The sequence below is a fragment of the Gossypium hirsutum genome, chromosome D10 (assembly GCF_007990345.1).
Source record: "Gossypium hirsutum isolate 1008001.06 chromosome D10, Gossypium_hirsutum_v2.1, whole genome shotgun sequence".
NCBI classification, from domain to species: domain Eukaryota; kingdom Viridiplantae; phylum Streptophyta; class Magnoliopsida; order Malvales; family Malvaceae; genus Gossypium; species Gossypium hirsutum.
Genome location: NC_053446.1, coordinates 38,287,218 through 38,314,590, shown reverse-complemented (window position 1 = coordinate 38,314,590; position 27,373 = coordinate 38,287,218). Strand labels below are relative to the sequence as shown.

At 34.0% G+C, this 27,373-nt stretch overlaps 1 protein-coding gene and 1 non-coding gene across 8 annotated transcripts; one reads left to right on the top strand and one right to left on the bottom strand.

Moving 5' to 3' along the window:
* The first annotated feature begins 1,284 nt into the window (after positions 1–1,284).
* Positions 1,285–1,391, top strand: LOC121222777 (small nucleolar RNA R71). The gene has a single exon (XR_005920148.1). It is a non-coding gene; the product is annotated as a small nucleolar RNA R71 (small nucleolar RNA).
* A 397-nt stretch (positions 1,392–1,788) lies between these two features.
* LOC121222251 (sugar transporter ERD6-like 16) lies at positions 1,789–18,422 on the bottom strand. 7 transcript variants are annotated; one of them, XM_041102467.1, is made up of 5 exons: positions 17,441–18,395; positions 17,249–17,351; positions 17,119–17,160; positions 17,000–17,033; positions 1,789–1,949 (listed from the first exon to the last, which is right to left on the bottom strand). In XM_041102467.1, exons 1-5 carry the CDS (start codon positions 17,505–17,507, stop codon positions 1,929–1,931), a joined length of 267 nt encoding a protein of 88 aa, XP_040958401.1. In that variant the 5' UTR covers positions 17,508–18,395; the 3' UTR covers positions 1,789–1,928. The 7 variants fall into 7 exon arrangements, 2 of the variants coding, with proteins under 2 accessions (XP_040958401.1, XP_040958402.1); XM_041102468.1 differs by lacking the exon at positions 17,000–17,033 and having other exon boundaries at positions 17,441–18,393; XR_005919488.1 differs by lacking the exon at positions 17,000–17,033 and having other exon boundaries at positions 17,119–17,351; positions 17,932–18,385.
* Between the last annotated feature and the right edge of the window lie 8,951 nt (positions 18,423–27,373).

Below are 27,373 nucleotides of genomic sequence, written 5' to 3'. Positions count from 1 at the left end.
TTTATTACAATATGATTCATCAATGTTATAAGGTTTCGTAAAGCTTTTAGAGTCCTTTAATTTCGGAGGTAGTCTATTCTGTAAGAACGCACTGCACTCCTTAGTCAAACTAATAGTCTCATACTCACTAAGTTGTTTTTTCTTAGACTGAATATCCTTCATAAACTTCACGTAACTAGGCATCTATTCTAAAGCCTCTACCAACGAGATGTTGATAGGTAGTTGCTTTTGAACATCCAAGAACTTCTTGAATTGTACCTATTGTTTATGCTTATTCTACTGAAGTCTTTGAGGATATGGTCTAGGTTGATATGGACAAATTTTCTGAGGAGGTAAATCTGAAAAAGTAGGTGTCAGCTTTTTAGATTCACTAGTTTAAGGTTTACCTTATCAGATTTTTCAGTATCTGATTTTTCTATTGTAGGGACTTCAACTGTTGGCTGACTTCCCTCTTTTTCAGTAGGCTCATTTTCAACCATAACCTCCTTAGGTTCTAAAATCTTACCACTTCGTAACTCTACCACTTTGCAATTCCTTACCAACATTCCTTAGAATTTTTGTATCATTTGGTAAGGATCCTTGTGGTCTACTACGAAGCTCAGTAGCTAACTGACCCATTTGGTTCTCTAGATTTTTCAATGTTACTGCTTGACTTTGGATCGTTGCTGCTTCACCCATCGTTGCTGCTCCAAACTATTTGATGACTCAGTTTGAGGTGGTTTTGGGGTTTGTTGGTTAAACCCTTGGGTTTGGTTCGGTCTATACTGCATCTGGTTGTTGTTCAGTCTATTTCTTTGGTTACTCTAGGAAAATTTTAGATGATTCCACCACGAAGGATTGTAGAAGTTGGACTGTGGTCCTTGTCCACTTCTATTTTGATATTGGTTCCTTACATACTACACAGATTCTGAGTTTGAAGGGCAATTCTCAAAAGAATGATCATCCCCACAATACACATAGGAAATAACATCATACTAACTTGGTGATTGAGTTGCAAAATTATTCAAACCATTAGTGGTAAATTATTTTAACATAGAGGAAATAGAAGATACCTTAGCAAAGAGTAAAGTCAATGCATCCACTTCATGCACTCTGACTACTCGTCTTCTAAAAATTTCTCGATTTGTCAACCATTAGTAATTGTTGCTAGCGGTCCTCTCGATGATCTCGTAAGCCTCGTTATAAGACTTAAACAAAATCACACCATTTTTAAAAGCATCTACCATTAATCTTGTGTGTGCGTTGAGACCGTTATAAAACATCTACAACTGGATACAATGAGAAATCACATGATGAGGACACTTATGAAGCAATTCCTTGAATCTTTCAAATGCCTTATATAAAGACTCGTCATCCAATTATTGAAAAATAGTTATCTCATTTCGCAACTTTGCGTTCCTGCTTGGTGGAAAATACTTAACAAAAAACCTTTCTGCTAATTCTTGCCAAGTAGATATTGAACTTAACGGCAATGAATTCATCCATGCTCGTGCTCGATCTCTCAACGAGTATGGGAAAAATTTTAACCTCAGCACGTCTTCAGCCATAGCAGCTATCTTGAACGAATCACTCACCTCTATGTATAATTGAATGTGTAAGTGTGGATCTTCTATGGACATACCATTGAACTAGCCCACCATTTGGAGCATTTTAAACATCACCAGTTTCAATTCAAATTGAGGTGCCTCGATAACTGGTCTCCTATTTCCCGAATTTAACTCATTGAAGAGTGGCGCAACGTCTTGTCTGATGGCATGATCCCTATCATCAGCAATAAGGATTGGGTTGTGCACTTGTTCGACTCTATTACCTTGCCCATCATTTTGATTTCTAAGGTCCATCTCGAATTGCCTTTGAGCAGATCTCTCGCGTCTTCCTTGTCTAAAAGTCCGCTTAATTTCAAGGTCTATAGGTAATAGATCAATGATTCAATCTATGCACATAAACACCTGAAAAGGTAAATTTCAAATAAAGAATAAATTAGTAACTTTAGAAATTAAATAATAACATAACTGCAAAAATAATTTCACAAAGAATGATTAAGGCAATAGTCCCCGACAACGGCGCCAAAAACTTGTAATGAGGAATATGTGCAAGTGTACACAATCGTTCAAGTAATAAGTAAGTAAAAATGAGTTATCATCTCCACAGGAACTGTATAAGCTTAACCGATAAATTGTAAAATTATAAATAACAATTTGATGTAAAAACACAATAATTTTGGATAGTGATGTTTAACTAGATGCAAAAAGTGATCCCTAATGCAATTTTAATCTAGATGCAATTTACCTAAATCTATGAATGAATTGGTTTAGCAAAAAAAATCAACATTAAATGGGCTAGGATAATTATATTAATCAATTCAATTTACTTCATCATGCTTAACAATGCTTAGAAATACTTCCACGGCAACTCAATCTTTCATGAGTTTGGAAACCAAATTAAATCCACTCGAATCTTTTACTTAGTGAAATATTCATTTTACTGATCATATTAGACTAAGGGTTTCTTAGCATTTATGTAAGGTCACAGGGACATTTACATTTGCAACAGTTTAATTACATAAACCTAAAAATTATGCAAGATAATAGAGCTAACTAAAGATATTCTGAATCTCAACTTAGTGTGGTTTAAGGATCTAAGTTGAGTAGTGCACTTTTCAATTGTGTCTCTACTAGTCGTCGTTTGGTTAGGATCGCTCAGCTAATCTGGGTGCACCCAATCACGTATAAAATGAAATGCATCATGATATTAATTGAAAACATGATCGACTGAGGCCCGAACATATTAAACATGAATAAAATAAATCTTATTGAATTAACATAATCATCTTAGAAAATAAGATTTAAATTATCATCTTTGATGTCAAAAATAATAAACTCAAAGCAAACGTAGTTAAAATAACTAACAAGAGGAAAGAGTAAACTCTTTTCAGTTCAGTAGCCTTTCGGATCTATTCTGACTGATGTGCTCATCCGTTCTACTTGATGCTTCTTTTGCTAAGGAATTCCAAAGGTGGCTTGTCAAACAATGCTTTTGAAAAAGCTTATGTTGGATAAAGGATGGGAAGGGAAATGGGCGGCTATGCAAGGGGAAGGAAAAGGGAAATAGAATGTAGAGAAAATGCTAATGAGAGAAGAGATATGAGATATGAGGGATGATGGACGAGGGATTGATGCATGGTATTTATAGGTGAAGGTAAGGGGTAGATTTCGCTAAAAATAGAATTTAAATTCCTTCCTTTTCTCTCACATATGGCCAACCACAATTCATGGAAAAAGGATGACTTAGTCTCCTCATTTTGAATTCAAACCAAGGCTATTAGTAGCCATAGGGTGGATGGTTTCAACAGAAAAGTTGTTGGACTGATTTCTGATTATTTTCCAACTGTAAGGACCTTTAATTAAATACCCAAAGCTTGCTTTTGGGAAGCCATCTACTTGTGCCGAAACTGGTTTTTAATTCCCCCTTGTTGGACAGTTTCTCAGTCCAATAATTTAACAGACATGTCCATCTTTTACTACATCTTTTACTAGGTTAAATTATCAACCTCATAACCTAGTTTGCATGGTCTTGCCATCCACATAAATTGATTTGTGCATGTCCATGTTTAATTCATATTAATCACATCTTTAATGATCCTCCTACATAGTGAAAAATCACATATTAATAAATTAACATGAAATAATATAAAATATGTACAAAAATTATGTAATTAAACACAATTTCACATACTTTATAAATTCAATATTATTAATTAAGTAAAATTCACTTATTTTAATAATAATTACTCAAGATAAACATATTTTTTAAGCAAAAAGGTGGTAAAAATATGTAGAAAAACCCTATATAATTTAAAGTTTACAGGGTGCTACTTGGCCTTACGACTCCTTTGGTCGATTGGCTCAGAAACTGTTGGGTTATATGTCGAACCCCTTTAACTTCTTTTATGACTTTTACAAGATGAAGCTTCGTTCATTTGCTCTTATTGAGTTTGCACAATGGGGGGTTGTTGGGTCAGATACTAATTTGTTAACTAGTCCCACTGATCATATGGTTATTGTTGGTGCAAGAATTGATCAGGGCTCTGAGGGCACTTCAAGTGGGACTGATAGCATATCTCACTAGCTCAACGAGGTTATGGGTATTGATTTGTTGGTTAGTAGGGTGTGTAAGAAGTGCTAGACTACCATGGGAGCTGTGCATATTGGCTCTACAAGTGAGGAGGGGAATAGGGCACAACAGGAGCATCATAGTAAAAGGAGAGCAAATCTTTTTGGGATTGTTGCTACTATTACTAGAGCCTTGAATCCTTCCAGTTTTCCACCAGCGAGCTTGCCATCTGTTTCCCCTACTAGTTCGTCGATTATTATTGATGTGGATACCCCATCACTCGTTGCTTGTGTTTTCCCTTCTGTGCCCGTCGTTAAAGAAGCACTGATCGAGGGTAATGGAAGTCTGTTCCATTAGCATGGGGACTCGAGCGCACAGGGGTACCCTTATAACCCTGATGTCGTGGCCCTCGAATAGGAGGCTTCAGTGCTAGAGGTTGCAAGACCAAGCAGCACACAACTAGCCTCAGCCTCAAGTCTATGTTCCTCTCTGCAATTCTTACTTTCTGACAATATGGTGGGATTGACATATGAAGAGGCCCGTCAAAGGGAACTTGCGAACACTAAGGTGGAGCTGGCGAGAGTTGGTGAGCAGTATCGCAAGATGATGGAGGAAAATGAGGTTTTCATCAAGCAAAATAAAGATCTTATAGAGTGTTTAGCCATTATTAAGACTAAAGAGGAGGGGTTAGAGCGTGAGGTGGTCACTAAAAAGGAAGCAAAGAGGCTTTGCAAGCTAAGCTAGACAGACTTACAGAGGAGCACGCAGTCAAAACAGATAGAATTATTCGAGAATGCCAAGATCAAGTAGTTAGCATGGTCAAGGAGCAACTTCGGGTCTTCGAAGATTTTAAGAAAAAGATGGCTGAGAATGTTTCGAACTCTATTTCAAAGTTAAATATGAGTATATTGCTTCATGCACAGGTCGTTGGTAGTCCTTTTGATGTTCGTAAAGTGTATCTCGATGCTCTCGAGAGGGTGAATATGAGCGAGCTCGACTTTGATGTGTTTTGTCCCTCGGGCGTAGTGTGGGATTCCTTTGTGTCCTCCTAAAAGAATTCTTCAGTTTTCTACTTAGAGGATGATACGACCCCACCCTGGGAACGTTCTTGGACCAGCTTTCTAAGTGTTGCTCGCAATCTGTTACGAGTTGAAGTAGTTTGATTCTAGCTGGTTGAGCTCAATTTAGCTCAATCTTAGCTCAATGAGCTCATTTTTAGCTTACTTTAGTTTGCATTTAATTATGCTGGAATAAACATTTAATTTCTTTTAGTTAAATTAGTTATTTAGTTTAATTTAATTAATTTGTTTAAAATCTGGACAAATAATTAATTAAGTGTTTTAATTATGTCTAAATTAAATACTTAATTAATTGTGTTTTTTAAATATGTCTGAAATTATTACAAGGTGTTAATATGTAAGATCGACTTTAATGTGCAAATTAATAGGTTCATATGCTACTAATTTAATGTGTCTGAAATGCATTTAACTTGCTGATTTTTCTTATTGCAGGTCCATTCCTTTTGGACGACATGAGCTTAAGGAAAGAATTAATTTGGTTGCTGATTATTGGTGCCTCCAAAGTGACCATTCAGCCAAAGCTTTCTAACTTCTCAAGGGACATGCAATGAAAGGCACACATGCATGGATGGAGATTTAATTGAGCTAATGATTGAAGTATCCTAGATGACTATTCAGCCAAGTGAGTTGTTGTTTCCTACTCCCAAGCTGACCATTCGGCTGGATAAATTCCTTTCACATTGCTGGAAGCTCTTTCACATGCCATGGCTGTTTGGTTCAGAGTGTTCACACACAAGGGGCTGCTCCTACTCTAGTTTTCACAACACAAGGCCATTGAGCTATCCTAAGCAGCTCAATTACTCTTATGTATATTTAGCTGAACCATGCAGCACATTTAAAACACATTCAAGCTAGTTGTTGTCCAATTGATTACATCTCAATTTCAACATGGGCCACTCATGTTTCCAACTTAATTAAGCCATCTACAAGCAACCATTGACGTTCTCCATGCATGGGAAGCTTCAAGGAACCTTCCTCCAAAATTCTAGAATTTTCAAGCTATTTTTTTAGCTTCTAAGATGCCTATTCGGATGCCCATGTAATGCCTATAAATTCAGGCTGAAATCACTTTGTAAAGGACTTTTGAAACCTTAATGAATTGCTGTCAATTTGGTGAGAAAATTCTTCTCCCAAATTTCATCCAAAGACTTTGTTGACTTATCTAACTAGTTAGTGGCGTCAACCCGTGTTTTTGTTCGATTGAACTTATCACGGTATGGTGTGGCGTTCGAAACAAATTATTCCGAGGTTTCTATCTACTTTAGATAGTGGGTCGAGGTTTCCCATTCTTCTTTCGAAAACAACTTAAGGACCTATAACTTTCATGTCAACCTTCAAACGAAGTGTTGGTTCAATCTTGTTCTTAAGTACCCGTTTAAAACCCAATCACCAAGCATCCATTTTTCTTCATAACCGAGCCATCTAAATTCGATTAGCCTTCTTCTTTAAAAACTTATCCTTGTCACCCTAAAACTTCACTTAGCCTAATTCTAACACCTTTCCAAACCTGAACGATACTTCCTTATTTCAACGATCGGGCAATCATACAACTCGAGCTAACCTACGGCGTCGGGATCGTATCATCCGCTATCAGAGCTACGTAAAATAAGAAGTACAGACGTTCGGAGCCATCCCGCAGTAAGTTCGTTATAAAAAATCGTAAAAAATCGTAAAAAAAAAAGTTGTATTTATTTTTACTTGTAAATCAGCATATTGTATTTAAATATTTTTTTTAAAAAAAGAAATTTGAAAGAAAAAAGAAATTCAAAAAAAAGTGTTGAAAGTGATTATTCATCTTCTGGTCATTCCCGATCATCGACTTCTTATTACCATCACCATCCACCTTTACACCACACTTAACCAAATTTCGTTCTTCCAGCCCACCCATAACCATTTTATAGTTACCCTTGCAAACCCTTGAAATTGACCCTCTAAACTAGAAGATCTAGCCACCTTGAGTCCTATACGAAATCACGAGAGAAGAAACGACTGAACAAAGGCATGAGTGTGTAAGCACAATAGAGCGGAGGTAAAAGCCAAATAGAGAGTGCAAACACGAGCGTGAGGGACATCTATTCTTCTTTCTGAGTCACCGAGAGGATTAGTAGTGAGGAATACATTTAGTCATGTCACGAAGCCCGGAGCATAACATGGTTGATACGAACTCATTACGGAAATGTACCGAGTTGTAAGTAATGCCCAATCATGAATTGAGTAAGGATAGATTCATTTCGGTTAAAATGAAACAAAATAGGTAAATGGCTTCAAACAAAGATTGTAGGATAAATGGTTAAGTAAAATAATGGAAAATTGGCTAAGACCGAACAAGTGTTGGAAGATCAACAAAGACTGAAACGTTCTGTGGAACAATGGCGAGAGAAAGAAAATAATAACGATTCAAAAGAAAAGAAAGATGAGAGATTGAGAGAAAAGAACAAAAATGTGAGAAAAACAAGAGCGGAGAAAAAGAAAAAGAAAGTGAAAGAAAAATGAATAAGAAAAAGAGAGATGTTTTAATTAACCGATGTCTCCATATTTCTTTATCTTTTCAGGTTAATTCTACCAAGGAGCTTCGATTGCATTATATCCCCGAGGAGAGAAGGTTCGTGTTACGAGAAAATGGTAACACCAATCCTCAAATCCATAATCTTAAAGATAAACAAGGTTTGGTTTCTGAAGAACTGAAAACATCTTTGTTTTGTTCGAAAAGTGATGACATTTGTGATTATGATAAGTTTGATGAAGAAGTGAAAGATAGTTGGCCACTGCTAAGCTTAAATGTGCAAAACTTTATCGATTAATTGATCTTGTTTGTTCTGGCCGAGTGATACTTATCCCACATGATTACTCGTATGAATTCTTGTTGACTTGTGGTTACTCTTTAGAATCAATTCATTCACTTGATGCAACTTTGTATGGTGGAAGTGTAAAGAATCTGTTTTGTTGTTTGGCTTTTATGTGTTCGAATTCATTTGATCGAGTGAAATGTGAAATATGTGTTACTTTGAATGAATTTTTCATGTCCTTTGAGCTATTCTCCATGGCGTGTTCAATGGTGAACTTGGAAAATCAAGTTGAAGAGGTAAGACTCAATTTTTACTTAACCTTCGGTCACCAACTAGCTGCTCCAATTCGTCAAGGATAAGTGCATTGTCAATATATTCTTTAATCAATTCTTTGATCTATGAAGTTATTGATTTGTTTCTTTGTCAAGTGCTGACCCTCTTTCAGGTATACGAGACCGTATTTACCCTGTTCTCCCGAATAGAGTTGACTATACTCGACTTGAGGGCAAGTCACTTTAAAGGAGGAGGGCAAGTAACTAACGGATGCTATTTTCAAACTATACGTGAATTTCAGGTTGCTTGGCGCAATTTTGTCAAATTCATCAACAAAGGGGGCTGTGATGATGGAAGATTCTTCGCGAGCAAGTGGCCCAATTTGGGGACAAATCGCTTCAAAGAGGGAGGGGATGATACGACCCCGCCCTGGGAACGTTCTTGGACCAGCTCCCCAAGTGTTGCTAGCAATCCATTGCGAGTTGAAGTAGTTTGATTCCAGCTGGTTGAGCTCAATTTAGCTCAATCTTAGCTCAATGAGCTCGTTTTTAGCTTACTTTAGTTTGCATTTAATTATGCTAGAATAAACATTTAATTTGTTTTTAGTTAAATTAGTTATTTAGTTTAAGTTAATTAATTTATTTAAAATCTGGACAAATAATTAATTAAGTGTTTTAATTATGTCTAAATTAAATATTTAATTAATTGTATTGTTTTAAATATGTCTGAAATTATTACAAGGTGTTAATATGTAAGACTGAATTTAATGTGCAGATTAATAGGTTCATATGTTGTTGATTTAATGTTTCTGAAATGTATTTAACTTGCTGATTTTTCTTGCTGCAGGTCCTTTCCTTTTGGACAGCATGAGCTTAATGAAAGAATTAATTTGACTGCTGATTATTGGTGTCTCCAAAGTGACCATTCAACCAAAGCTTTCTAACTTCTCAAGGTACATGCAATGAAAGGCACACATGCATGGATGGAGATTAAATTGAACTGATGATTGAAGTATCCTAGATGACTATTCGGCCAAGTGAGCTGCTGTTTCCTACTCCCAAGCTGACCATTCGACTGGATAAATTCCTTTCACATTGCTGGAAGCTCTTTCACATGCCATGGCTGTTCGGTTTAGAGTGTTCACACACAATGAGCTGCTCCTATTCTCATTTTCACACCACAAGGCCATTGAGCTATCCTAAGCAGCTTAATTACTCTTATGTATATTTAGCTGAACCATGCAACACATTTAAAACACATTCAAGCTAGTTGTTGTCCAATTAATTACATCTCAATTTCAACATGGTCCACTCATGTTTCCAGCTTAATTAAGCCATCTACAAGCAGCCATTGACGTTCTCCATGCATGGGAAGCTTCAAGGAACCTTCCTCCAAAATTCTGGAATTTTCAAGTTATTTTTTTAGCTTTTAAGATGCCTATTCGGATGCACATGTAATGCCTATAAATTCAGGTTGAAATCACATTGTAAAGGACTTTTGAAACCTTAATGAATTACTGTCAATTTGGTGAGAAAATTCTTCTCTCAAAATTCGTCCAAAGACTTTGTTGTCTTATCTAACTAGTTAGTAGCGTCAACCCGTGTTTTTGTTCGACCGAACTTATCACGATATCATGTGGCATTAGAAACAAATTATTCCGAGGTTTCTATTGACTTTAGATAGTGGGTCGAGGTTTCCTATTCTTCTTTCAAAAACAACTTAAGGACCTATAACATTCGGGTCAACCTTCAAACGAAGTGTTGGTTCAATCTTGTTCTTAAGTACCCGTTTAAAACCCAATCACCAAGCATCCATTTTCCTTCATAACCGAGCCATCTAAATTCGATTAGCCTTCTTCTTTAAAAACTTATCCTTGTCACCCTAAAACTTCACTTAGCCTAATTCCAACACCTTTCCAAACCTGAACGATACTTCCTTATATCAACGATCGGGCAATCATACAACTCGAGCTAACCTACGGTGTCGAGATCGTATCGGAGGAGGACTCAACTGAGCATAACACTTTGGTCTCTTCTATTAAAAATGCAAGCTCCCTTGCTACTGATGGTGACGTAGCCCTTGCTGCTGGTAATGACGATGTGGGTCAGGGAGCTGAAAGGGAAATTGATGTACTTTAGCTTTCTAATGTTCTGTACATCCTTTATTGATTGAAATGAAAATTTATTTCTATTACTATAATGTTGTTATCTTTCGTCTATTTTTTATATCCTTTACACCACTTTATTGTTATCGTAAAAACCTTAGATAACTTTGCAAAAATCTTTAGCTGGGAATGTTAATCCGCGAGCTATTTTATACTTCAGAAAAATCTTGCATAGATAATAAATTGAGGATGTGAATTCGCAAGCTGTTTCATACTTAAGAAAATTTTGAAATATAACACAGCTAGGGATGTTACTCCGTGAGTTGTTTTATATTGAAGAAAATTTTGAAAGATAACATAGTTGGGGATGTTACTTCGCGAGCTATTTTATACTTAAGGAATTTTTAAAAGATAACACAACTAGTAATGTTACTCCGGGAGCTATTTTATACTTAAGAAAATTTTGAAAGATAACATAGTTGGGGATGTTACTCCGCGAGCTATTTTATACTTAAGAAAATTTTGAAAGGTAGCATAGCTGGGATTTTTTAATTCTCACTAATTGTGTTAGAGGCTGCGGCTCTTATTCTGTGAACCTTAATACTACAACTAAGAGCTTCACTCTCACTAACTATGTTGGAGGTTGCGGCTCTTCTCCTACGAGCCTAAATATGACAGTTGGGAGCTTTGCTCTTGCTAACTAAGTTGAAGGTTGTGGTTTTTCGCCTGCAAGCCTTCATATAACAGTTGGGAGCTTTACTCTCGTTAACTGTGTTGAAGATTGCGGCTCTTCACTTGTAAGCCTTAATATGACAGCTAGGATTTGCTAACTCTGATGGAGGCTACGATTCTTCGCCTGCTAGCATTAATATGAAACAAATCTTATTTGGAAAATTTTTCATTCATAGGATAAGGAGTTATACATAGTATTTTTTTGAAATGCCAGGTATTCAAAGTTCGCGATACAACTGTGATCTCCATCCTTGCTAGATTATATACTCCATAACCTATTTTCTCTATCACTTTGTATGGCACTTCCTAATTTGGGGCGAGTAGACTAGCCTAGGTATTTCTTAAGACAAGATCGCCCACTTGAAACTATTTGTTTCTGACTTTGGAATTATAATAGCGAGCTACCTGTTGGGCGTGCAATGCATTTTGACTTCAGTTGTTTCCTTGAGTTTGTCAATCAAATCGAGGTTAAGCTTGAGAGCCTCCGATTAACTTCCTCCTCGAAGTGCTGCATTCTGTGTAACCTCAAACCAACTTCTGTAGGGATTACCGCTTCTATACCATAGACAAGAGAGAACGTTGTTTCTCCTGTCGTAGTGTGGGGCGTAGTTTGTAGGGCTCATAAAATTCTAGGCAGTTCTTCCAACCAAGCGCTCTTAGCTTCACCAACTTTTTTCTTGAGGGCTGTTAGAATTTTTTTTGTTCATCGCTTCTACTTGCCCATTGGTCTGTGGCATTTTTACTGAGCTTTGAGCTAGAGCTATTTAGAGGTCAGTATATAATTTTTTGAATTTTCCCTGAAACTATGTGTCGTTCTCCATGATGATCATGCGAGGTATCCCAAACCTATAGGCAAATAATTTCCAAAAGAAAGAATCCATCTACTTTTCTATGATGGTTACCAAAGCTTCAGTTTCAATCCACTTGGTGAAGTAGTCTACAGTCACTACTATGAAATTCTTTTATGCTGTAGCTATAAGGAACGGGCCAAGGATATCAATCCCCCAAGTTGCAAATGGCTAAAAACCTAACATGACTTGAAGGGGCTCCGCTGGTTGTTGCTGGACTTTGGCAGTTCTCAAGCAAGAATCACACGTGCGAACTAATTGGTGGGCATCTTCCAGAACTATAGGCCAGTAGTACCCTTGTCTAAAGATTTTCTATGCGAGCAATCTACCTCCTAAGTGATCACCACAAATTCCTTCGTAGATCTCTCATAATGTACTCTACTTCAGGTGGCGATAAGTACCGCAATAGTGGATACAAAAACCCTTTTCTATATAGTACACCCTCCAAAAGGGTATATCTATTAATCATAGGATAAAACACATTATTTTAATTCATCATGCAATGAGCTCACATTGTTCAAATATTCAATTCATATATTGGGAGTTTAGCAAATATTAACAATTTGTAATATTGGCAGACCTCGTAGCATTACGTCGTAGTTTTAAGAGCTCTTTCCTATCTCGGTTGTCTTGTTTGCCTTAGAGTGTGTGGATTATTGGTGTCATCCAGGTCTCCTCCTGAGTCATGCAGATTACTTGGGGTGCGTCATAGCTCGGAGTTTCCCTATGCTCGAGCAGGATTTTTCCTCTTTGGTCAATGATGGCAGAGGATGCTAATTTTGACAAAGCGTCCGCATGTGTGTTGTCCTTTCTTGGGAGCTATTTAATTTAAGCTTTGTTGAATCCAGCAAGCAGTTGAGTCACCATTGTATGATTTTTTTAGCACTGCTTCATTTATGTTGTATTCACCATTCATCTACTTTTGCCACCAATTGTGAATCTGTATGGATAATTAGATCCTTTGCTCCTAGTTGTCGTGCTAACTGCAATGCTGACACCAATGCTTCATACTCAATGATGTTATTTGATGTTTTGAATCCTAACAACAATCTGTACTGCCACTTGTTGCCACTGGGGTCGATTATGAGTGCTCCTGCCCTTGATCCTGTTTTGGCTGCGAAGCCATCAACGTAAACTAGCCAACTTTTTGGTTTCTTAGTTGCATGTGTACTTTCTGGGGAGGGGTTAGTTATTAAACAGTGTACAACAAATGAAAAACCAATTTTAGTATAAAATGTGGAACACGTGGTGCCTCATCATAAAATATAACTTATTGAATCATTAGCATGTCATGCTTTGTCTTAAATATAGCAGATCAAGTTGTTAACATTCATCAAAGTTCATGTAGCGTAAATTTTTTACAAGATATATATTATCTAGTATTTCAAATCATTGACAATTCTTTCAAAGGAACACTCCATTATGAAATCAGCCAGCACTTGTCCCTTTATTGCAATTTACGGGGCAAAGTCAATCTCATATTCGGTGAGCTTAATACTTCACTTCGTTAGCCTTCCTGAAGTATCTGCTTTGGATAGTACTTCTTTCATAGGTTGATTGGTGACCACAGCAACTAGATGGGCTTGGAAGTATGGTTGTAATTTGTGAGCTACAATAATCAAAGCATAGATGCAGTTTTCTATTTTTGAGTACTTCAATTCACCATTTTGGAGTACCTTGCTGACATAGTATACTAGGAACTAATGAACAACCTCTGACTTAACTAGTACTACTACAACTGTCTCTTCTGAGGTAGCCAAGTATATATAGAGTGTTTCTCCTACCTGAGGCGATTTCAATAGTAAAGGGGAGGTGAGGTATAGCTTTAGATCCTCGAAGCTTGATTGACACTCTTCTATCCATGAGAATGAGGCTTTTAAAGCTTTGAAGAACAGGAGGCACTTGTTTGCCATCCTCTAAATGAATTTGTTCAGTGCTACTACTCTTCCCGTGAGACATTGTATATCTTTTATTGTTCATGGAGGGGAGATTTCCATGATTGCTTGGATTTTCTCTGGGTTTACCTCAATTTCTCTTTCTAAAATCATAAAACCTAAAAACCTGCCGGCTCCTACCCCAAACGCACAATTCTCTGGATTTAGTTTCATGCCGTGAGCTCTTAGGATTACGAATGTCTCTGATAGGCTTCGCACGTGCTCGTCCATTGAGGTACTTTTCACTAACCACTACACCAAAACAGGCCTTTAGAGGCACTTTTTTAGGCCTTTAGCGACACTTTTTAGCGCCGCAAAAAACACCGCTATTGAATGCGTAGCTAACTTTTGCGGCGTTTTTAGAAATAAAAAAATGCCGCTAAAGACCATGATCTTTAGCGGCGTTTTTTCACAAACGCCGCTATAGACCATGACCTTTAGCAGCGCTTCTCCCACAAACGCCGCTATAGGTCATGACTTTTAGCGGTGATTTTCTCACAAATGCCACTATAGAGCAGATATTTAGCGACACTTTTTCGTACAAACGCCGCTATAAAATAGGCCTTTAATGACGCTTTTAACACAAACGCCACTAAAAACATATCTTTTAAAAAAATATTTTTTTTAAATAATATTTATTTTTATGATAAATATTATATTATGTTTTAAGGATAAATAAAAATTATTATTTAAATTAAATTTTCTACTAAAATTTTAACTTTAAAACTAAATATAAATATAAATTTATGAATTTAAATTTAGAATTTAAAATAATAAATTAATAACACAATTAAAATCCAAAAGTTAGAACACTTAAGTAAAAATAAAAATTTAGAATCAAAACTAAAATAAATAATACATATGCAAGGTAATAAAATATACAATGCATTTTCTTAATCAAGTAAATCTTGGTAATAAAAGATATAATACATTTACTTAATCAAGGAAATCTTGTAATGAACTCAAAAAAAATAAGCCTTAGAGAAAATTTTGAGCATGGCTTCGAATTTGAACTGCAATGAAAATAAGAGTAACTTAATCTGTTCAAACCATAGTGAACATGGCAAAGATAAGTAAATCAGTTCAACTTTTTTAGATTGTTTTATAATGTTATAGTAAATTATTAACAAATACATCTAAAAAAGAATAATATCTCAACTTTTTAAGATTGTTTGTGGAATAAAAAATGTACACTACTAATATATCTACTCATTTAAGTTAATATAGGTGGAAAGTATTCATCAATATAAATTTAAAATATTAGAACATATCATGCTTAAATTCCAATTAAACCCTTAAGCCTATATTCTTAAATTCCAATTACCATCAACAATTGCAGAATCTCCTAATTAGCTTCTTTGTAGAATATTTGAACATGATATTCCATAGTCAGAATACATACATCAACAGCTTAAATCAAAGTATTAGAACATATCATGCTTAAAGATAATAATTAGATTTATCTAAAATCAAGCCTGATTTAACTAGTACTAAGTAAACCTATTTCAAGTTTTTTTTTTTCTGGGCAGCCCAACAACATCTAGATTCAATGATCAGATAATCTAAATTTATCTAATCAATAATTTTTTTTTAAAATTAGTTAAAAGTTTAAAATCATGGTTAAAAACCCGATAGATAAACAGGTATGGCAAGAGAAACAAAGCAGGGACTTTTATAGTAATGCACCTATTAGCTGAATCAAAGAAGCAAAAACAGAAGAGAAAGCCGAAGTGAATCCTCAAAAAGTTTGAAAATAATGAAGTCCCTTCAGTGCCAAGCTTCTTAGATTTTCTGATAGCTGCATGGCAGCTTTATAGTCTCTAGCACTTAGCAATTCCTCAATTTGATTCAACATAGAGGAGTAAGATGCAAGTGGCTTGAAAGGCTTGAAAAATAGTGAATGTGATTGCTTTATTTCTAAGTTTGTCAAGGAAAATAGTTACAGAATGCCAATCCATAATCCAGTACTACCTTCCACATTTTAACACAGAATCAAACAGAATATCCAATAATTGAAAAAAAAACATGTAGATAAGAAGTAATAAGATTTCGGTTGACCAAAATCAGGTAAATGTTTAAAAAAGTTACAAAGGGTATTTCTAAGTGAAAACATGAAACACAACATTCTGGTCAACAAATCTATGTTCAAACTTCATGAGGAACAAAACTTAAAAATAGACAATGATCTTATTTTGTAATATAAAATCTTTTCAAGGAATTATGGAAAACAAATTAAGTACCATACTGCATTGAACTAAAACTAGTTTATGAAAAGGATACGTGATTTGCGCAGAAACTAGTTTATGAAAGGTGTCAACAGATAAAGCATGCTCATATCAATGTAATCTAATTGGAATAGAAATAAACAAGGTATGATTGGAAGCAAAGAAGCGGTATCCAAAATTACTAGTAGAGGTATTTAATGTTAAAAAAGGAACAGTTTGATGAGTTCTTTTTTTCACATTTTAAGCTTCTTTCTTTTCTTTTAGAACAATTTCATAATTTATAAAGAAATTTGCCTTCCACAGAATTTTAAGCAGACCAGTAGCGAAGTCTTCAAACTCGTGGGGATATGTAGCCCAAGTGCTGTGCGACAAAGCACCACAAAAGGAAAAAGCAAAAACAACATACAGTGGCAGAAAAACACAAATAACCACACAATGAATGACGACAGACTCTACTAAATTTAACTTGCAAAAATATGAACTTCAATTAAATTCTTTGCTTTTAAGAGATTAGTGTGTCGTTAAGCTAGTTATGAAGCTTGCTAAGGAATATGATTTTGAGGAGATTAAGGTTAACAGTTCAGTAATTATTGATGCTGAGAAAGCTAAAGTCGCCATGTTGACAACAAAAAAGTTTGCAGAAGCTTCAATCATTCTTAGTTCCGTGCCTATAAATTTCGTATTTATTAAGGTGCCTTAAAAATTTTGCATTGATTATATATAATAATATTATAATTTTCCTCAAAATATATACAAATAATATTATTTGTGCATGTTATTTGATGAGCAATGCAAAATAGATTTGTAACAGATGGATTCATAATTTAAAAGGGGGGAAAACAATAATTTAAAAATGAAATCAACAAAACCAAGAATTAATAAAGACATGGAAGAAGCTAGTTCACCTTAAAAACACCTTGGGGTGTTTGAGAAATGCGTCTAATATAAAATAAAAAGAAAGATCAAAGCAGTTTCAACACATAAAAATAAGACAGATAAAAGGCAGAAAAAGAGGAATGTGGACCTGTTCCGCCATGGCTGAGGATTGAAAGGACTACCCGATACTCTGCAAAGACACAGCACAAAAACCCAGCAAGACAGATCAAATTTTAAAGCAAATTGCTGATGGTATTTCAAACTGAAGAATGACTAACTGATGCTTGTATTTCCTCCAGTGTTCGTCCTTTAGTCTCGGCACCATTATTGCTAATAGGATGAAATTTGCACAGCAAAAGGCTGAAAATATAAAGAATGTCCCTGAAACAATGCCAAAAGAAATGCAGTCATTTGTAAGATAAAAGAAGCTTGAGAAATATTATGACAAAATTGAACAAGGCATGAATCACCTGTTGAGCTCCATTCACATAGGAAGTTAAAGTAGTATGCAACAACCCAACCAATGAAACTGCCCATAAAATTACATATGCTTCCTGCTAAACCTTTTACATTTATTGGAAATAACTGTGACGCGAGCAATTATTGTTCAATATGTTGTTGGAATAGATGAACGAAAAATGAAACAAAGGCAAAACAATTTGCGGACCTTTGATAATAACAACAAAGGTATTCATGCGCCAACTATGGTAGATTTCGTGTACACCGATTTATTTTTATTTATAAATATACCGATTATATTTATTTATAAGGCAAACAGAAACGAGCTAAAAGGAAAATTATATTTATTTATACCGATTTAAACTTATAGACTATAATATTTTGATTTGCATACAGATAAGCATCCATAGTGCAGTTCAGATTCGACTAAATTGAGCAAAGTTCAAGAAATTTCAGACCCTAAAAAGTGAAAGTAAGAAGGAAAAAAAAGATAGATGAGTACTTGAAACGATTCTTCTTTATTTTTCAACTTTCGTACTTGAAATATTCAGAGTCACGTAGCAAGCAATCTTCTCATTACGCCTGATTCCAAAAAATCTCACAGTGTACCTAGCTGCAAAATCAGAAGAGGTTTAGCGGCAAAATCAAGCGATCCGGAGAAGGAAAACAAGATGACTCTTTAGCTTCAAAAACAAAAACACCGGAATTGTTTTGATTTTCGAGATTTTGACGAAAAGATAAACATGGAATAATCGTCGGTCGGGAAATCTTTCAAGAAAATTTGGATTTTCCTCAAAAATACACCGACCAGATAAACAAGAGAAAAACAAAGACGGTGGTTGAGAAGAAGAGGAGCTTAAAGTAGCAAAACTAGGGAACGATAATGATGAAGACGTGGTGGCGGATAGAAACACCTAAAGGATGTTTTGAGGATACAAATTTTAGGGGAAAGAATTAGGGGTTTTAGGGGGAAATTTAGGGAAAAAAGGCACAATTTTTTTAAAGTGAAATGATTTTGTGGCGTTTTTCTAAATAAACGTCGTTACTGCTCAACTTTTGCGACGTTTTCTAAAAAATCGTTGTAAAAAATTATTTCATTTTAAATAAAATGATACCGTTTTGCTCTACTAAAAATTTTAACTATTTTTTTTATTTATCAATGTTTTTTTTTAAATCTAATATTTAGATATATAAAATGGTTTAGATTAAATATTTTTAAATATAAAAGCATTAATTGATTATATTAAATTTCATTATTTAACAAATCTCAAGTAAACCTTAAATCCTGAACCATTTAATATATATATATAAAGTTTACTTATTATCTCTTAAATAATTTAAACTATAATCATAATTTTAATATATTAAAATTAAAATTATCTCTTTTACAATTATATAATAAGTTATTTAATATATAAATTAAAAAAACTAATTAATTTAAACCCTAAACCCTTAACCTTTATCCCCTAAACCCTAAATCATAAAACATAAACACCTAACCCCTAAATCCTAAACCCTTAAACCCCTAAACTTTAAACTCCAACCCTTAAACCGTAAACTATAAACAATAATCCCTAAACCCATAATCCCTAAACCCATAATCCCTGAACTATAATGATAATTAATTCAATATTTTAAAATTAATACTATCTCTTTTACGATTATATAAGATATTTTTAATATATAAATATCAAACACGTCATAGACACTTAAAACTTTGAGATAGTTATACTATTTTTTATTTCACTTATAGGAATCTCATATACTCAAGCACTGCAAGTCTTTTGTGAATTAACCAATGCTTATGAAGATCTACTACTTACGGTTATCAATGTCAGCTGGAATCAAAAATATTAACAAGAATCAGACATAGATAGCAAAATTAATCAAGCACTTTCAAGGGACATCATTCTAGTAGTTCTTTAAAGAAATGAATTTCAATCCAAAATTCAGCAGTTCTGTAACTAGCATAGCAGACAGATGGAAAAATAATATTTATTTTAGAGATCAGTCTACCTCTTAAGTGGAATAACTTTCTGTAAACTTTAACCTTGTGAACTTTTTTATTAATATATTTCTTCTAATACTTCTTAGAGATAATCACAGTCAAGAGATTCAACCATTAAGATTCAATGGATGGTTAATATAAGACCAAACAAAGACAATGCATCTAATTTAATAAGCTAAGCAGTGCTCATGAACAAAGCAAAGAAGAATTATATTCACCTCAAAAATTTCCACGTGGAAGTATGAATTAATTTAATTTATCGCTGCTTTTGCAGGGGCTGTCAAAGCTCTTTGAACGACCAAAATAGCATTATAAACATTATCTGCTTGCATACACTTTGCACAGTTTCTTACCATAGGAACACCAACCTTTACTTCTGCAGGAAAGAAAACATAAATCTAGAGACAGAAATACCATCAGTACATCAACATTGAAGTTATAAAATTATTTGTAAAAAAAAAGGAAAGAAAAGGGAGTTGCTCTATATTTCTAATATTAGAGTTAAAAGCAATGACCCGTTCTAACTATGCAATCTTTTACAACAGAAAGTGCAAACTCATGCAGATTGTTTAAAGAATTCTAAACATTTCAAAAATTTCAAATATGGGCTTCTGATTTATAAACTGATGATTCTGAAATAACTGCACAGCTTGCTAATTTGATATGCTTATTACATTGTATAAGAAATTATTTAATATGTAAATTAAAAAACACTCAGTAATGTACCCAAAAACCTTAAAAATTATTTTAAATAATAGTATTTTAAATAATGTACCCAAAAAACTTAAAAATATTTTTTGTAGCACTTTTTCAAAAACGCCACTAAAGGCCTGAGCATTAGCGGAGCTTTTTAAAAAACGCCGCTAAAGACCCGAGCACTAGCGGCGCTTTTCTAAAAACGCCGCTAAAGACCTGAGCATTAGCGGCGCTTTTTCAAAAACGCCGCTAAAGACCCGAGCATTAGCGGCGCTTTTTCAAAAATGCCGCTAAAAGACCCGAGCATTAGCGGCGCTTCTTCAAAAACTCCGCTAAAGACCCGAGCATTAGCGGCGCTTCTTCAAAAATGCCGCTAAAGACCAGAGCATTAGAGGCGCTTCTTCAAAAACGCCGCTAAAGCCCCGAGCATTAGCGGCGCTTCTTTAAAAACGCCGCTAACGCCCCGAAAACTCAAAAACGACATCGTTGTGCTCAGGTTTTTTGCGGCACTTTTTGGAAAACGCCGCTAATGCTCATTTTTAGCGGCGTTTTCCTAAAAACACTGCTAATACTGGATCTTTAGCGGTGTTTTTTCTAAAGCGCCGCTAATGCTTGATTTTTAGCGGCGTTTTTTATCCAAACGCCACTAAAAACGCCGCTAAAAGCCTGTTTTGGTGTAGTGAACATGTCATTAACTTAGACCTCTAGGTCGCGGCCTATCTTGTAACATCCCAAAAATCAGAGGTTAGTAGAATCGAGTTTATGAATCGAGAGAAAGTAGTCATGCCTTAATTTTTTAGATTATCTATGCATTTTTAGGAAATAAAAGAGGTATTGGTTTTTTGGGTAAGTGTTAGTGAAACGTTCCTTGAAACCCAAGTTCAAATCCCTTCTCTCTCACCATTTTTATTATTTTGCTAATTTTGCCTCAAACCCTAGTATGTGACACGCATTGTTTTTAAAATAAATATTACAAAATTATTTGAAAAATAAAGAAATAGCCTAGTGGTTAATTGATAAATGGAAAAACATGAAAATTAAATTGAGGTCCCAAGTTCGAATCATTTCCCTTGTGAAACAATTAAATTTTGCAAAATCCCTTATTTTTTTTAATGTGTATGCCATCCATACCGTTGAACCCTAAGCATAAATATAACTTTTTATTGTATTTTTCAGCCTTTAATTCAATTTTTCCCTACCCTAGTTGTTCATCCTCTTCCTTTTCTCTTCAATTTTCTTTCTTTCTCCCATTATTGTCATCGCCTACACCTCCTATTTTACCATCTCTTTCTTCTTCTTTTTGTTTCAAGATTGTGCACCATCTCCTTTACTCTATTGCTTCCATTTAACCTCATCTAAATCAACCCCAAATCTAAAATCTTAAACCCCAAGATTGATCTCGAACATTGCCAAGAAAGTGCATTGTCGTTTCTCTCAACTAGCTTGGTTAAGATCTCTTTTCTCTTCAATTTCTTGATTAATCTTGTTAATTAAAAACCAAAATTTCTAGATCTAGAATTTGAGGGATTTTAAATGATTTCAAAAGTATTTTGACGATTGGTTGGAACCCATAAATGGGTGTTTAAGGGCTAGTTAAGAGATGAATTGATGGAATTTATAATGGTTTTTTACTTAGGTTTGTTTTAAGGTTTATTAAGGAAAATTGGAAGATTCGCTAGTGTGTTGTGAGAAAGCAAAAAATAAGGTGTCGGCCTCATAAAATTGTTTAAAAATATTAAATATCATGTTATATTTGATAAATTAGCTTACTGATTTGGTTGGCTTAATAGCCAAATTATTGATTTTGTGAGTGGCTGAACCAAGTATGTTTCGAGCCTTAAAAGATTGACATGTTGGCAAAATTGCTAGTTTAATGGTATGAATGTTTGTTTGAGTTTGTAATTGCATATTTGAGTTATGAGATATGAGAATGTTTGACTGAATGATATAATGTGTTGAGATATTAAGATTATGTATGATTTAAATGCATGAGATATTTGTTATATTGTGTACTAAAAAGGGTGTTATTTATGCACAATGAAAATCCATAAAGTATGTGAAATTGAACGATATTGATTGATACCAGCACAATGGTAATTTGAAAGATTGGAACACTATTTCCATTTACTGAAAGTATGTGATTATTGAGGATATAATGAGCATGTCAAATAAACGTGAAAAGTATTGAGATATGATTATGTATGAGATTGTGTGACATATTGCATATGCATTGAGTTGGGGTTCTGTGGTTGACGAAGGAGTTCCATGGAGTACCGACGGCATATTAAGTCTGCATTATTCATAGTCAATGCATTACACCTGGAGTATCGAGGGGAATGGCGATTTATCGTATTTTTACTAGTAGCTTATCTACATTTTTACTGGCAGAATTTTCTGCATATTGTTATCGGTGGTTTTAACCACAACGGGCTTAAGCTCATAATGTTTTGGAGTTGGGATGACGGGTTCCTGGGAACTCTTGGTTTGTAGCGAATGGTATGGGTAGGAACATTTTTGCATTGCATCATGCTTACGACATATTTGAATGTTATTGATTTATGATATGTGTTATATTGTGTTGTATTGAATGGTATCGAAATTAATGATTATTACTCGAATGAATGATGTCCTGTTCTCATACACCTTTTGACATCAATTTGATAGTGATTATGTAATTATATGAAATTCCTATAATGGTTATGTTTCCTTCTGTTAAAGCCAATATGTTTCATTGTATTTGATATTTATGTTTGTTTAAATAATTGTTCGACTCACACTGATCTTTTCATAAGCTCACCCTCAATAGTATTTAACTTTTCAGGTAAACCTCGAAATTAGGACCAGACTCGACATTCGAAGAATCACCTTAGACCTCAAACTATTTTTAATAAGTATTAATCAGTCTCTATTAGTTTTGGTTTGTAACTATCAACAATACTATTAAGCTACTTCAAAGTACAACTACGGTTTTCTCTTAAATAAGTTTATTTAAAGTTTTCAAAAGTAACGTAAGTTAGCTGAGCCGTTTCAGTGGCTAATGTAGCCTTCTCAAGATAGCCATAATGTCTAAGCTGGGTTAGGGAGGTTACATATCTGGTCATTGAATATCTTATTTACCAACCTTTGATAGGTCACGCTCGTGTTCTTAAGATTGAAGGGCATAACTTGGTAGTAAAACAATCCCTCTTCTATGATAAAGGCTACTTTTTCTAGATCATCTCGTTCCAACAGGGTCTAATTGTAATCCGAGAAGGCATCCATAATGTAATAGCCCGTTTTTAGTGAAATCAAAATAATGGTTTTGGGACAATAAATATGATGTGAAAATATTTATTTTATTATTTTAACATCTATGGTGTGTTAGTAGTGTCGTATAAAAATTTCGTTAAGAAATTTTTATGTTTGCATGTTTAATTAAGTAAACAAGACTAAATCGTAAAAGGTGCAAAAGTAGAGTTCTAGTAGTAAAGGTATCAAATAGCTATGAAACTTTAAAATAAGAGGACTTAGATGGTAAATAGACCATTTCTATAGTTAGTGGATATTCATGGATTGGTTTTGTTGAAATTATGAATGTTTTTAAAGGTTAAAAGTGTAAAAAGGTAATTAATGATAAAATTAAATAAGGAAAAGATATCATATTCTCCAAAGTGTTTCTTCTTCAACTGAATTTGCAAAGGGGGAGTAGCTAGGGTTCGCCATTATATTTTGCTTGTATGGTATGTGTTTTGATTCCGATTTTAATGATTTTTATGTTTTTGGGATTGTTATAGCTTAATCTAGCTAGCCCATTTGCAAGACTGTTAAAGGATTAGGGTTTTTCCATGAACATGTTTGCTTGATACTTGAAGTTTAATGAAAGATTATGAGTCCTTGTTGTTAAATAAACAACTTTTGTAAAGTGATTTTTGTTGAAAATATCATTTAGGGACTTTTTTGTAAAAGTGTAAAATTTTATGGTTAAATTATGAAATGATGATTTGTATGAGTTGATATGGGCTCATAATAAATTCAGCTAGCATGAATTAGGGATGAGATTGCTTATATTTCAATTTACAAGTTTAAGGACTAAATTGTAAAAAGGTTAAAATGTTAGGGGTAAAATTATAATTATGCATAAATGTGGATTATGGATTGAATTGAATGTTTGAGATTGATTGAAATACTTAATTGAATATAAATTTTTATTTAGATCAAGATAAATCTTAATCGGATCTAAACCGAGGAAATGCGAAAATCACGAATTAGCTCGATCGTACTTTTACGCGATAGTTGTCGATGTATGTAATTAATTGCTTCCACTTAATTATTTCCCTAAATTTCACATACGTGCCCCTGTTTGTACTTCGGTACCCTTGAATTGCACATGCGTGCCCCTGTTTGTACTTTGGTACCCCTGAATAGCACATACGTGCCCCTGTTTACATTCTGGTAACTTCAAATCAAGTAATTATGAGTTGTACTAAATTTTTGTTAAGTTAAAAGATATACTATATTCTTACTAAGCGCTATAAGCTTATATGTTTTTGTGTATTATTTTGTAGATTGTTATTGTTGACTTTTGGACGGACTATCCATTGATGTTGGTAGTTCTTGTTCTCTTTAGGGTCATGGCATGTATATGTAGCTATATAGGTTGTTATGGTACATTTTGACAAAATACTAAACTATGTTGTTAGGCACTTTACTAAAGTTGTAAATAGGTATCTTTTTGGGTACTATTAGAATGGTATGAAGTATAAACTTGTGGTTTGTTTTAGCTTGTTGATGAATGAATTTGTTATGCTAGAAATGGTCTCAATAGTTGTATGTTTTAATATGATATGGAACTAGATATGTATGTTGGAAGTAAGGTTAATTATGCATATGTTTTGGTAAGTTGGTTTGATTGTGATTGAGGTTCCTTATAAGTCATATTGGTTCAATGGATTTTGGATCTTTTAAATTAGTTAAATTGTAACAGCCCGATATTAGGCCTAGTCAGAACACTGGTTTTGGGACCAAAAATTCGATGAGGAAAAATTATTTTTATTATATTTTTATGGTCTAAAATTTCACAGAATAATTTCGTAAAAATTTCGTTCAAAAATTTCGACGTTTGGGCACTCAATTAAGCCAAAAGACTAAATTGTAAAAAGTGTAAAAGTTGAGTTCTACATGTTAGAAGTGTCCAATTGTTATGAAATTTTAAATTGGAGGTCCTTAAATGGTAATTAGACCATTGGTTAACTTGTTGGATAAAAATGGACAAGAGATAATTGAAATAGGATATTTTTAAGTAGGGGGCATTTTGGTCATTTAGTAATTAAAAGAATTAAAAAGGCCAAAATAGCCAAAAATTTGTCCATCTTCTCCATGATGAATGAAAATAGCAAGGGGGAAGCCATGGTTAGGGTTTTCAAGCTTCCAAGCTCCATAGTAAGTGATTCCAACCCCGTTTTTAATGTTCTTTACGTTTTTGAAGTCCCGGTAGCTTAATTTATCTTATTCTAGCAATAATTTAACCTAGGGTTTATATTTGGAAAAATACCCATAGGTGAAATGTGTTTATTTTGATGTTTTATGGTAGAATATGAAGCTTGAAATTGTGTTAAACAATTTTTGCTAAGCGGTTTTCAGTGAAAAGTGAAACGGCATAATCGGTAAAAATTATTATTGTTTATAAGTGCATGTTAGACCAAGAATTTGATGTTTCTATAGAAGGGAAAAATGTTCAGCATGTTATAAAACATAAGAAAAAGGAATAAATTTTAATTTTCGAGCCTAGGGGCAAAAATGTAATTTTTCCAAAATGTGATTTTTTGGACTGGATTGAATACTGTGGATGTTATATAAGCTAAATATGTTATTATAAATCGAGAAAGACGAGAAATTGACATTGATTGGTAAAAAAAGTGAGAAAAAGTGAAAATTTCGGTTGAACCTTTGGAATGAAAGAGATACGAGTGAAGTTGCTAGGTCACATGTGTAGTACTATGTACAGGCTACTACGTGTAGCAAAATGATAGGTCGCATGTGTAGTACTATGTGCAGGCTACTATGCGTACCAGATAGCTTCGATCACGTGTGTAGTACTATGTGCAGGCTACTACGTGTATCGGATGAAAATCGTCACATGTGTAGTACTATGCGTAGGCTACTATGTGAACCGGGTATCATTTATTATAAGGTGGTTGCTATGTGTTGATTCCACCGTGTATCTATTATTATTCCGAAGTGTTCATCGAGAAATTGACTAAGTGTAATTGAGTGATGAATATATATGTGGAATTGAATTGAAGATTGACTTGAAATTGGAAATGAGAAATTGGATTGCTTTGAATATAGTGATAAATTGAATGAATTGTATATGAATTGAAATGAACTATTGGAATGGGATGTGAAAAATTCAATGGAATTGAGATAGTGAAAAAGTGAAATTATGAAAGAATATATTTTACAACAAAACAATTTAGATAGCAACAGTTGTGTGACTTTGAAAAATCACCAAAAATTGTGAAAATTGAATTAGAGAGTGAATGAGATATGAAATGAAAGCTTAATGAGTCTATTTTTACATAAAAGAAACAGAGCAAGCAAAAGAGTTATATATTTTGATATATTTGAATTTTAGTGAGGTAGGATCAGATTGATTTTGGAATCCCCTATTCTGAATTTGGAAAATAATTAAAAATTGTAAAAAAGTTATGAGTTATAATTTATATTCTTAAAATTCTTAATGATTCTATTTTCAAAGGAAATAAACATAAATATCATCCAAATTCTGTACAATGAGATAATTATTTTTAGTGAAGAGAGGTCAGAGATGTTGAGCAGTGAAACAGGGGTGACTTTAAAGAATAAACTGTACTAATTGGCCAAGTAAAAAATTCTGAAAATTTTATGTTAAGAATATATGTGAGTCTAGTTTTGGGGAAAATTAACGGATCTTAATTTTGAGCTCTGTAGCTCTGGATAAAAATGATTTAGTGACTCTGACTCAAATAGACAGCTTTGAATTTAAATATAAGTGAATAGTGAAATTATGTATAATGCTATTTGAGCATGTTATATACATAAAGGATGTGGGATGGAGAGGAGGAGGAGGACAATAAAGTATATGAATGAATTGTGTATAATTGGTTATTTGCGTGATTATAATCGATAAACGTTGAAATAGGAGTGATGTTTATATTGGTGCATTACTGGTCATGGTAAGCTCATGAGAGAAAATAAAGTTTCATAGCATATGTGTGTGGTA